Here is a 13571-nt window from a genome sequence, read left to right on the forward strand (position 1 = left end):
TCTGTTGGTAATTGTTTCACACGGAGAGAGTGATGTGTCGTGTGGATCTGTTGGTAATTGTTTCACACGGAGAGAGTGATGTGTCGTGTGGATCTGTTGGTAATTGTTTCACACGGAGAGAGTAATGTGTCGTGTGGATCTGTTGGTAATTGTTTCACACGGAGAGAGTGATGTGTCGTGTGGATCTGTTGGTAATTGTTTCACACGGAGAGAGTGATGTGTCGTGTGGATCTGTTGGTAATTGTTTCACACGGAGAGTGTGATGTGTCGTGTGGATCTGTTGGTAATTGTTTCACACGGAGAGAGTGATGTGTCGTGTGGATCTGTTGGTAATTGTTTCACACGGAGAGAGTGATGTGTCGTGTGGATCTGATGGTCATTGTCTCACTCTGTGAGGGTGATGTGTTATAGGGATCTGATGAAAATTGCTTCACACGGACAGTGATGTGTAGTGTGGATCTGAGTGTAAATAGTTCTCTCGGAGGGGGTAATGTGTCGTGTGGATCTGTTGATAATTCTTTCACACAGAGAGTGATGTGTAATGAGGATCTGATGGTAATTGTGTGACACAGAAAGGGTGATGTGTACGGTGTATCTGTGGCAATTGTATTGCAGGTAGAAGGTGATGTGTGGTGTGGTCTGATGGTAATTGTTTCACGTGGAGAAGGTGATGTATCCCAAATCTGCCCCCAGCCCCACCAACCCACCAATCCCAGCCTCCCAAATCTGCCCCCGGCTCCACCGACCCATTAACCCAGCAGCAAAAGCCTCCCAAATTTGCCCATGGCCCAACAAACCCATGAATCCAGCAGCTACTGTATCCCAATCTGCCTCCAGCCCCATCAACCCACCAATCCCAGCCTCCCAAATCTGCCCCCTGGCCCCACCGACCCATCAACCCAGCAGCCACTGTATCCCAACTCTATCCCAGTCTCACTAACCCATCGACCCAGCAGCCACTGTATCCCAAATCTGCCCCTGGCCCCACCGACCCAGCAACCAAAACCTCCCAAATCTGCCCCCGGCCCCACTGACCCAGCAAACAAATTCTCCCAAATCTGCCCCCGGCCCCACCAACCCATTGATCCAGCAGCCACTGTATCCCAAATCTGCCTCTGGCCCCACTGACCCATCAACCCAGCAACCACAGCCTTCCAACTCTGCTCCGGCCCCACCAACACATTGACCCAGCAACCATTGTATCCCAACTCTGCCCCAGCACCACCACCCATCGACCCAGCAGCCACTGTGTCCCAACTCTATCCTGTACCCACCACCTATCAACCAAACAACCACAATGTCCCAACTCTGCCCTGGCCCCATCGACCCAGCAACTATTGTATCCCAACTCTGCAAAGCCTATCCGCAGGGGCACAGCCGATAAAGGCCACATTCCCAACATATTCCCACTATCCCATGTTGCCAGCTTCAGCACTGAGTTTACACCAGCACGGGAATCTGAAACAGTAAAATGCCATTATGTTAGTAATCCAAAGTTATATTCAAATCATTAAAATATATGTAACGGAATGGACTTATTACGCACCTTTCTGAGTGCGACAAATCTCTGAGGTGCTTGAAAGGATAAGCACGTCACCTGCTGGAGGGATGTAGAAGTGCAGGATGTAAAGAACGTAAGTGTGACCCGATAGATTATCAACGTGAAGCACGGTGAGGTAATATGTGATCGTACTCCACGGTGTGGTAATGTGTGTTCGTACCCCACAGTGTGGTAATGAGTGATAATCGTACACCACGGTGTCATAATGTCTGATAACTGTACCCCACAGTGTGGTAATGTGAGATCGTACCCCACGGTGTAGTAATGAGTAATAATCATACCCCACAATGTGGTAATCTGTGATAATCATACCCCACAGTGTGGTAATGAGTGATAATCGTACCCCACGGTTTGGAAATGTTTGTTGTATACATTTCTCTGACATTAAATTGTACCTTTGAACCTTTGAACTTCCGTCTCTGACCTTATCAGCATGTCCTCTGATGCTTGGAATGTCTATCCTCCGGGAAAGATTCTGAATATTTTCCCCCATTACGCTTCTCATAACGTTAAAAAAAAAACTCCTGTCAGTTCTGCCCTCAGCCTCAGGAGAACAATCCATGCTTGCCTGACCTCTCCTTATACCTCAGAGCCTCTAATCCAGGCTACCCTCTCCACAGTCTTTACATCCTTCCCAGAACTGCACACAATACTCCACAAGTGTGGTTCGATTCAAGTTTTATACAACTACAGTATAACCTCCTTACTCTTGTACTGTACTCAACACCTCAAGCATGATTTACAATCTTATCTAGTTTCGGTGATGTATGGTCCTGAAGCCTAAGATCCTTCTGTACCTCAGTGCTGTTAAGAGGTCTATCAATAACTGTGTACTTTCTCCTTTCATTGACCTCCCAAAGTGCAACACCTCACACTTGCCCAGATTAAACTCCATCTGCCACATCTCTCCCCAAATCTGTAACTGTATCTTAAATATCTTGCACATTAACATGCCCCACTTTTCTTTCACTATCGTCCAAATCCTTCTCCTCGGTAAATACCAATACCAAGCACTCATTTAGTACTTCAGCCACTTGCCCTGACTCCAAATACAAATTCCCTCCTTTATCCCTGAGTGATCTAGTTAGCCTCATTTTCTCAATATCAGTGTAAAACACTTTGGGATTCTCATTGATCCTACTCACCAAGCCTCCTCACAACAAATACACACAAGACTCTCCTCTTCCTAAAAAGCTCCATCTCATCTGCAAACACAAGGAAATCTGCAGATGCCGGAAATTCAAACAACACACACAAAATGCTGGTGGAACACAGCAGACCAGGCAGCATCTATAAAGAGAAGCACTGTCGATGTTTCAGGCTAACCCTTCGTCAGGACTAACCGAAAGGAAAGGAAACTACTTTCAAATCTCTTACTATCTTTCCTTTCGGTTAGTCCTGACAAAGGGTCTCGGCCCGAAACATAGAAACATAGAAAATAGGTGCAGGAGTAGGCCATTCGGCCCTTTGAGCCTGCACTGCCATTCAGTATGATCATGGCTGATCATCCAACTCAGAACCCTGTACCTGCTTTCTCTCCATACCCCCTGATCCCTTTAGCCACAAGGGCCATATCTAACTTCCTCATAAATATAGCCAATGAACCAGCCTCAACTGTTTCCTGTGGCAGAGAATTCCACAGATTCACCACTCTCTGTGTGAAGAAGTTTTTCCTCATCTCGGTCCTAAAAGGCTTCCCCTTTATCCTTAAACTGTGACCCCTCATTCTGGACTTCCCCAACATCGGAAACAATCTTCCTGCATCTAGCCTGTCCAATCCCTTTAGAATTTTATACGTTTCAATAAGATCCCCCCTCAATCTTCTAAATTCCAGTGAGTATAAGCCTAGTTGATCCAGTCTTTCTTCATATGAAAGTCCTGCCATCCCAGGAATCAATCTAGTGAACCTTCTCTGTACTCCCTCTATGGCAAGAATGTCTTTCCTCAGATTAGGGGACCAAAACTGCACACACTATTCTAGGTGCGGTCTCACCAAGGCCTTGTACAACTGCAGTAGAACCTCCCTGCTTCTGTACTCAAATCCTTTTGCTATGAATGCCAACATACCATTTGCCTTTTTCACCGCCTGCTGTACCTGCATTCCCACCTTCAATGACTGGTGTAAAATGACACCCAGGTCTCGTTGCACCTCCCCTTTTCCTAATCGGCCACCGTTCAGATAATAATCTGTTTTCCTGTTCTTGCAACCAAAGTGGATAACCTCACATATATCCACATTAAATTGCATCTGCCATGAATTTACCCACTCACCTAACCTATCCAAGTCACCCTGCATCCTCTTAGCATCCTCCTCACAGCTAACACCGCCGCCCAGCTTTGTGTCATCCGCAAACTTGGAGATGCTGCATTTAATTCCCTCGTCTAAATCATTAATATATATTGTAAACAACTAGGGTCCCAGCACTGAGCCTTGCGGTACCCCACTAGTCACTGCCTGCCAATCTGAAAAGGTCCCATTTACTCCCACTCTTTGCTTCCTGTCTGCCAACCAATTCTCTATCCACATCAATACCATACCCCCAATACCATGTGCTTTAAGTTTGCACACTAATCTCCTGTGTGAGGCCTTGTCAAAAGCCTTTTGAAAATCTAAATATACCACATCCACTGGCTCTCCCCTATCCACTCTACTAGCTACATCTTCAAAAAAATTCTGTAAGATTCGTCAGACATGATTTTCCTTTCACAAATCCATGCTGACTTTGTTCGATGATTTCACCTCTTTCCAAATGTGCTGTTATCACATCTTTGATAACCGACTCTAGCATTTTCCCCACCACCGATGTCAGACTAACCGGTCTATAATTCCCCGGTTTCTCTCTCCTTTTTTAAAAAGTGGGGTTACATTAGCCACCCTCCAATCCTCAGGAACTAATCCAGAATCTAAGGAGTTTTGAAAAATTATCACTAATGCATCCACTATTTCTTGGGCTACTTCCTTAAGCACTCTGGGATGCAGACCATCTGGCCCTGGGGATTTATCTGCCTTTAATCCCTTCAATTTACCTAACACCACTTCCCTACTAACATGTATTTCCCTCCATCTCACTAGACCCTCAGTCCCTTACTATTTCCGGAAGATTATTTATGTCCCCCTTAGTGAAGACAGAACCAAAGTAGTTATTCAATTGGTCTGCCATGTCTTTGTTCCCTATGATCAATTCACCTGTTTCTGACTGTAAAGGACCTACATTTGTCTTGACCAATCTTTTTCTTTTCACATATCTATAAAAGCTTTTACAGTCAGTTTTTATGTTCCCTGCTAGCTTTCTCTCATAATCTTTTTTCCCTTTCCTAATTAAGCTCTTTGTCTTCCTCTGCTGGTCTCTGAATTTCTCCCAGTCCTCAGGTGCTTCGAATGTCAACAGTGCTTCTCCCTATAGATGCTGCCTGGCCTGCTGTGTTCCACCAGCATTTTGTGTGTGTTATCTCATCTGCAATGGAGTTTTGTCAGGGAGAGTCACCACCTCCCTCAATCTCCCCTCAGTCTTCTGGGAAATTCCCTGCTGCCCAGGGAAGTACTGTTGCTCAATGCTTTCACTAGGCAAATACTCCATCGGTTCGTGTCCTTCCTGAAACGTTCGAACTAGCCCCAGCCTTGAATGTGTCAACAGTTTCAAAAGATCGCTCATCTGCCTCCTGTCATTCCATTACAATCTGGATGGTCTTCAATCTCGCACGTGCCATTGACTGTGATGAAGTAACCATCACAGAAATCTTTCCCCTAACTACATTCCAGTGTAATCAATAGACAGTATTTCTAATTCCCAACTGTGTCAGAAATCAGTTACCTGAATAGACTGTGTTTTGTGCGATGTGAACGTTTGTATTTAGCTGTCTATTTCAGCACTGATGAAAAATGATTCTTGTTGATACAGCTGTCCTTTGGATTTCAGTTGCCTTCCTTGCTCATATTGATATAACCTTTGTCTCCTTTTCACCAAATATTGGGGACCGTTCATTATAAACATATTCTTTATATTTACCCTATGAACTTCTGGATTAGGAGCAGGAGAAGGCCACTCAGCCCCATAAACCTGTTCTACCATTCAGTGAAAAATTATGGCTGAACCTCAGTATCCCAGCTCTACAATCCTGCCACACCTTTGCTTCATCTACACCTGCCTTTCAAAGTGTCTGCTTGCACCACCCTAAAAGGATTAAAGCATGGAGGAATTTTTTTTACCTCATAATTCCGTGATGTGGGTGGTCCTTAGTCTCGATTTCCCCATGACCAAACATCCTCTCCACAAGGACTCTCTGGGTCGATTACATTATGATGAAGCCCCCTCTCACTTTCTTAAACAAGTAGATTTAAACCTCACGTATAGCAGTGGGAAAGAAGTTATTGTTGAGCCTTGAGGGGTGGGTCTTCAGGTTCTGTACTTCCTGCCAAATGGCAGTATTGCGAAGAGGATATAGATGGTGAGGTGCCTGATGAAGAATGTCTCCTTCCTGAGAGCTGTAGCTGTAATGAAACTTGAACTGAGCCAACCACTCTCGTCTAGTCCTGTACAGGAGTTCCCATGATGCAACCGGTCACAATAGTTTCTACTATACATCTGTAGGAATTTGTCAGTTTTGATGACATGACATGATAAATCTTCTTTTAAACTCCTAGGAAAGTAGAGACCCAGCTGCCTTTCTGTAATGTGGTGACCAGAACTGACAGTACTTGAGCTGCGAGCAAACCAAAACCCTGTGTAACTGCACTTTGGCTTCCTAACTTTTATACTCAATATCCCAACCAAGTGTACCATATGCCTTCTTTACCATCCTGCCTACTTGTGATTGGATTTGACACTGTTACTTCCTTTAGCAACCCATCCTCTCTGGGGAAAAAAAAACTCTCATTAAATCCACTTTAGAAATGGAAGGATTCTTAGGAGCACTGACATACAGAGGGTTCTTGGGGAACAAGTCCAAAAGCTCCCCGAAAGTGGTAACACAAGTAGATAGGGAGTGAAGAAGGCAGGCCGCTTGCATTCAACAGTTGTAGCAATGAGTAGTGAAATCAGGAAGTCGTGTAACAGTTACAGAAAACTGTGGAGAATTATGGGAAATAAAAGAGAAGGAAAGGTAGGGCTGGGGGGAGATTATAGTGAGGGGGGAAGAAAGAGAGAGAAAGAGAACCAGACTAAAATAATAGATAGGGATGGGGGTAAGGGGGGGCAGGGGTATCAATGGAGTTGAGTTGGATGTTCATGCTGGCAGGTAGGAGGCTACTTAGGCGGGAGATAAGGTATTGTTCCATCGACCTGCGTGTGACCTCATCTTGATGGTAGAGGAGGCCATGGTCAGACATGTCGGAGTGGGAGTGGTCTGTGGAATTGAAGTGTGTGGCCACAGGGAGATCCCGCCACTGCTGGAGGACTGATCGCCGGTGTTCGGCGAAACAGTCTCCCAGTCTGCAGTGGGTCTCCCCAATGTATAAATGGCCACATCGGGAGCACCGGATACAGTATATCTACCTGCCGGCATGAACATCCAACTCACAGACCTCCGTTGATACCCCTGCCTACCCCCATCCCTATCTATTAATTTAGTCTGGTTCTCTTTCTCTCTCTTTTTTCCCCCTCACTATAATCTCCCCCCAGCCCTACCTTTCTTTCTCTTTTATTTCCCAAAATTCTCCACCTTCCCCCTAGCCCATTTCCCCCCACTTCCCAGCTCTCTACTTCATCCCTCCCCCCACTTCTTATCCCCTCTCCACCATCCCATGTTACTTCACTTCTGATGAAGGGTTTCAGCCCGAAACATCGTCACTACCTCCTCCCATAGATGGTATCTGGCCTGCTGAGTTCTGCCAGCATTTTGTGTTTTTATGAACACAAGGAAGTCTACCTGAAGTAAGTTGTGACTGGGTGTCAAAGCGACTTCTCCGAGCAGGGAGTAACTGAACTCGGACTGCCAGTTCTCATCAGAAGATGGTATTGTGGCTTGTTGAGTCTTGTTGATGACATTCCCCATCCGGTGCAGATCCATATTTCACCAGGAATTGTGGTGGAAGGCACCATTCTCCAGTGCATTCTGGAAATAAATACCTGCTCCTCCAACTTTGCAATGGCCATTTCCACTAGGAACCATGTGAAGCCAATTAAGTGCAAGACACACTCAGGGCCACATTACTTGGTACATCTGTTACCTAACAAAGCAGCCACTGAGTGCATGTTCATGCTCTTCTGATGCTGTAGTCCATCCACTTCAAGGTTCAATGTGCTGTGCGTTCAGAAATGCTCTTCTGCACACCATGGTTGTAGCATGTGGTTGTTGCCCTTGTCAGCTTGAAGCAGTCTGGCCATTTTCCTCTGTCCTCTCTCATTAACAAAGCATTTCTGCCCACAGAACTGCCTCTCACTGGATTTTTTCCCTACCATTCTCTGTCCACTCACTTGATGTTTTTTTTGTTTTTCACTCCATTCTCTGTAAACTCTGGAGATTTGTATGTGAAAGTCCCAGGTGATCAGCAGTTTCTGAGATACTCAAACCACCCCACCTGGCACCAACAATCATTCCACAGTCAAAGTCACTTACATCACAGTTCTTGTCCAGTCCTGATGAAGGATCTCAACCCAAAACATTGACTACTCTTTTCCATAGATGCTGCCTGGCCTGCTGAGTTCCCCAGCATTTTGTATGTGTTGTTTGGATTTCCAGCATCTGCAGATTTTCTCATGTTTAGAATCACATTTCTTCCCTATTCTGATGTTTGGTCTGAGCAACCAAACCTCTTGACCATGTTTGCATGCTTGTATGCTCTGAGTTGCTGCCACGTGACTGGCTGATCAAATATTAACAAGCAGGTGTACAGGCGTACCTAATAAAGTGACCACTGAGTGTACTTCTCAGCTCACTTTTCAAATCATGTGAGCGTGGAATGAGCTGCCAGTGGAAGCAGTGGACCTGGGTTGGATTGCAACATCTGGGCAGGTAAATGGATGACAGGGGTAGGGAAGGCTATGGTTCAGGTGCAGGTCAATGGAAGGAGACAGAATAACAGCTCAGCATGTGGATGGGATGAAGAAATTGTTTCCGTGCAGCAGAATGACTCAACTATTCTAAAGCTGTTTTGAGGGGTTGGCACTCAGGTCTAATTTATCTTGTTTTTGACAGGAACTGGTGTGCCTACGTGGTGACACGAGTGGTGTCCTGTGTCATAGAGGATGGTGTGGCTACATACGTCAGGCCAGAGTATCAGCCCTGTGGATGGGGCCAGATGCAGTGCTCACGGACAGTGAGGTAAGTGTTTTAATGACATCTCCTAAAGTTAGTCAATGGGTTATAGCAGCAGCAGACTGTCTTTGGGCAGTAATGTCCAATGCCCATGACTGGGACATAATGCCTGTTGATGAGAGGTCAGTGGCCGTCTTTTCCTCTCACTATTCCCATCACAGAGTCATACAATGTGGAAACAGGCCCTTCGGCCTGACTCATCCATGCTGTGTTTCCTATCTTCCTGTATTTGGCCCATAGGCCTCTAATTGTCTCCTATCCCCAAGTCCAAGTAACATCTTCCGTGCTCTTTGTAGCATCTTTCACATTTGGGTCAGTTCCGTGCTTTGACCAACGCGCACTGCACAGCAGTGGGGTAAGTTACTGTAGGAGATGTAATTGGAAAGGCAGGGACTGACAAGGGATTGTTATCATGGCTTTGTCTGTGTATCACAAATCCAAATGAGGTTTTGAAGAAAAGACCATGAAGAGTGAAGTGGGGAGGGTGATGGATGTTGTCTACTTGAACTTTGGCAAGACCTTTGACTAGGTTTCTCATGAGCTGGTCAATTGAATACAAAATTGGCTTGGTTATCTTTCAGACTGGAGGCCTGTGGGCAGTGCTGTACCACAGGGATTGGTGGTGGGTCCACTGATGCTTGTTATCTATTGTTAACTATCTGACACCAGAGTTAGTGATATGGTGGACAGTGAAGGAGGTCTAAGATTAAGATTACAACACAATCCAAATGGAGTGAACATCGTGGGAGGTCTTTCCTCCCACTAGTCCTCCATTTTTTTTCACTCGTGCTTACCTAAGAGTTTCCGAAATTCCCTCATGTATACATCCCTAGCACCTTCCTAGTAGTGTGTTCCATGCATTTACCATTCTCTCACCTACCTCTGATATCTCCCCTTTACTTTCCTCCAATCACCTTTAAATTCTGTCTCTCGTATTAGCCATTGCCACTGGATGTCCATTCTATCTATGCCTTTTATCATCTTATATCATGTCACTTCTCATCCTCTTTCACTCCAAAGAGAAAAGCTCTGTATCACTCAGTCTATCCTCACAAGACATGCTCTTTAATCAAGGCAGCATTCAGGGAAATCTCCTTTGCATCCTCTCTAAAGCTTCCACATCCTTCCTATAATGAGCCAACTAGCATTAAACGCAATATGTGGTCTAATGAGCGTTTTATAGAGCTGCAATATTACCCTGTGGCTCTTGAAATTAATCACCATAAGATATAAGAGCAGAATTAGGCCATTTGGCCCATCGACTCTGCTCCATTATTGCATCATGGCTCATCCAATTTCCCTCTCAGCCCCAATCTCCTGCCTTCACCCCATATGCCTTCAAGCCCTGACCAATAAAGAACCTATCAACTTCTGCCTTAACTATACAGAAGGTCTTAGCCTCTACAGCTGCCTGTGGCAAAGAATTCCATAAATTTGCCAGCCTCTGGCTAAAGAAACTCCTCCTCATTTCCGGTCTAAAAGGACATCCCTCTATTCTGAGGCTGTGTCCTCTGGTCTTAGACTCTCCCACCATGATAGGAAACATCCTCTCTACATCCACTCTATTAAGGCCTTTCACCATTCAACAGGTTTCAATTAGGTCTCTCAGCCATAAGCGCTCTTCATATGACAAGCCATTCAATTCTGGAATCATTTTTCTGAACCTCCTTTGAACATTCTTCAGTTTCAGCCTTTCACTTCTAAGATAAGGGGCTCAAAACTGCTCACAATTCACAAGGTGAGGCCTTTCCAGTACTTTATAAAGTCTCAACGTTACATCCTTGCCTTTATATTCTAGTCCTCTTGAAATGAATGCTAACATTGCATTTGCCTTCCTCAGCATAGACTCAACCTGCAAATTAACCTTTAGGTTATCCTGCACAAGGACTCTGAAGACCCACTGTACTTCAGATTTTTGAATTTTCTCTCCATTTAGAAAATAGTCAGCCTTTTCATTTCTTCTACCAAAGTGAATGACCATACACTGCCCAACACCGTAATCCATTTGCTATTTCTTTGCCCATTCTTCTAATCTGCCTAAGTCCTTATGTAGCCTCTCTACTTTCACAGAACTACCTGCCCCTCCACTTATCTTCATATCGTCTGCAAACTTTGAAACAAAGATATCAAATCCATCATCCAAATCATTGACGTATAATGTATAAAGAATCGGTCCCAACCCAGACCCCTGTGGAACAACACTAGTCACTGGCAGCCAACCGGAAAAGGTTCCCTTTATTCCCACTCATTGCCTCCAGCTAATCAGTCACAGCTTTAACTGTGCTAGAATCTTTCCTGTAATACCATGGTCCTGGAGTTTGTTAAGCAGCCCCATATTGTCAAAGGCCTTCTGGAAATCCAAGTATACAACATCAGTCGATTCTCATTTTGTCTCTCCTGCTTGTTATTTCTTCAAAGATTTGTCAGGCAAGATTGAGCAAACCATGCCTATTTTATCATGTGCCTCAAGTCCCCAAAAACCACATCCAATCAATCAACTAACATCTTCCCAATCACTGAGCTCGGTCTAACTGGCCTATATTTTCCTTTTGTCTGCCTCTAACCCTTCTTGAAGAGTGGAGTGACTTTTGCAATTTTCCAGTCTTCCAGAACTATTCCATAATCTAGTGACTCGTGAAAGATCATTACTAATGCCTCCACAACCTCTTCAGCACCTCATTCAGATCCCTGGGGTGTACACCATCTGGTCCAGGTGATTTATCTACATTCAGACCTTACAGTTTCCCAAGGAACTTCACTTTAGTAATGGTAACCACACACTTCATGACCCCTAACACTCGGAACTTCCACCAAACTGCTTCTAAGTTTCCACCAAACTTCTAAGTGAACACAAAAGCAAAGTACTTATTCTGTTCATCTGCCATTTCCTTGAAGCCAATCACTACCTCTCCAGCATCGTTTTCCAGCTGTCAGAAATCCACCCTTGCCTCCATAAGACCATAAGACATAGGAGCAGAATTAGACCATTCAGCCCATTGAGTCTGCTCTGCCATTCCATCATAGCTGATCCCAGATCCCACTCAAACCCACACACCTGCCTTCTCGCCATATCTTTTGATGCTCTGACTGATCAGGAAGTGATCAGCTTCCACCTTAAATATACCCATGAACTTGGCCTCCACTGCAGTCTGCGGCAGAGCATTCCAGAGATTCACTACTCTCTGGCTAAAAACAAATTCTCCTTACCTCTGTACTAAAAGGTCTTCCCTCAATTTTGAGGCCGTGCCATCTCATTCACATCCTCTCCACATTCACCCTATCTAGTCCTTCCAAAATTCGGCAAGTTTCAATGAGATTCCCTCGCATTCTTCTAAATTCCAGTAGGTACAGGCCCAAATCTGCCAAATGCTCCTCAAATCTTAACCCCTTCATTCTGGGAATAATCTTCATAAACTTCCTCTGGACTCTCTCCAATGACAACACATCTTTTCTGAGATATGGGGCCCAAAACTGTTGACAATACTCCAAGTGCCTCTCTTTTTCACTTTATGTATCTTAAGAATCTTTTGGTATCCTCTTTAATTATATTGGCTATTTACTTTAATATTTCATCTTTAACTACTTAATGACTACTTAGTTGCCTTCTGTTGTTATTTAAAGGCCTTCCAATCCTCTAACTTCCCACTAATTTTTGCTATATTATATGCCCTCTCTTTGGCTCTTATACTGACTTTGACCTGTCTTGTTAGCCATGGTTGTATCGTCTTGCCTTTAGAATACTACTTCCTCTTTGGATGTATATATCCTGTGTCTTCCAAATTGCTTCCAGACTTCCAAACACTGCTACTCTGCTGTTCTTCCTGCCAGTGTTCTTTGCCAATCAATTCCGACCAACTCTTCTCTCATACCTCTGTAATTCCCTTTACTCAACTGTTATACTGATACATCTGACTTCTCAAGTTCTCTTTCTCCTTCTCAAATTTCAAGGTGAATTGATGATATTATGATCACTTACTACTGAGGATTCTTTTACCTTAAGCTCTCTAATGAGAGAGGAAGGATGAGCAACCTAACTGTGGAACCGTAGTTCAGGGAAAAGGGAAAGAAAAGAAATGTAACAGTAATTGAGGATAGTATCGTCAGGGGAATAGACAGAGTTCTCTGTCATGAGGATAGAGTGTCCCAAAGGCTGTGTTGTCTGCGTGGTGCCTGGGTTCAGAACATCAAATCTGACCTACAGAGGAATTGTAAGAGCCAGTGTCGAGGTCCATGTGGGTACCAACGACATAAGTAGAACAAGGGAAGAGGTTCTGCTGAGGGAATTTCAGCAGCTAGGGACTAAATTAAAGTGCAGAACCAAAAAGGCAGTAATCTCTGAGTCATGTGCAAATTGGCATTGCATCAAGAAAATTAGAGAGTTAAATGCGTTGCTCAAGGATTGGTGTGGGAGAAGTGGGTTTGAATTCATGTATTGGGGAAGCAGGGAGATGTACCAATGGGATGGACTCCACCTGAACCATGATGAGACCTGGATCCTAATGAATCACATTACTAGGGCTGTGGATAGGGGTTTAAACTAAATAGTAGCCGGGGGGGGGGGGGGGGGGGGTGTTTGGTTCAACAGATCGTGGAAGTATAGATAAAGTAATAAAAAAAAAGTGTGGATAAAGATAAAGAAAAACAAAAGATAAAAAAAGAGAAAAGTAAGAATGGAATGAAGAAAAGTCATGCAAAAGAGTAAAAGATTACAAGTTTTAAAATCACAATGAGTGTAAGGGCATTTTATCTAAATCCC

General features: G+C 44.4%; 1 protein-coding gene across 1 annotated transcript in view; it reads left to right on the top strand.

Annotated features, from left to right (window-relative positions):
* The window catches only part of emilin1b (elastin microfibril interfacer 1b), a 93558-nt gene that overhangs the window by 11760 nt on the left and 68227 nt on the right, over nt 1–13571 (top strand). Inside the window, exon 3 of the mRNA XM_073050340.1 lies at nt 8696–8821. Within this exon, the coding sequence (XP_072906441.1) occupies nt 8696–8821 (126 nt within the window). The remainder of the gene's footprint in view (nt 1–8695; nt 8822–13571) is intronic.

The sequence above is a fragment of the Hemitrygon akajei genome, chromosome 7 (assembly GCF_048418815.1).
Source record: "Hemitrygon akajei chromosome 7, sHemAka1.3, whole genome shotgun sequence".
Taxonomy (NCBI): domain Eukaryota; kingdom Metazoa; phylum Chordata; class Chondrichthyes; order Myliobatiformes; family Dasyatidae; genus Hemitrygon; species Hemitrygon akajei.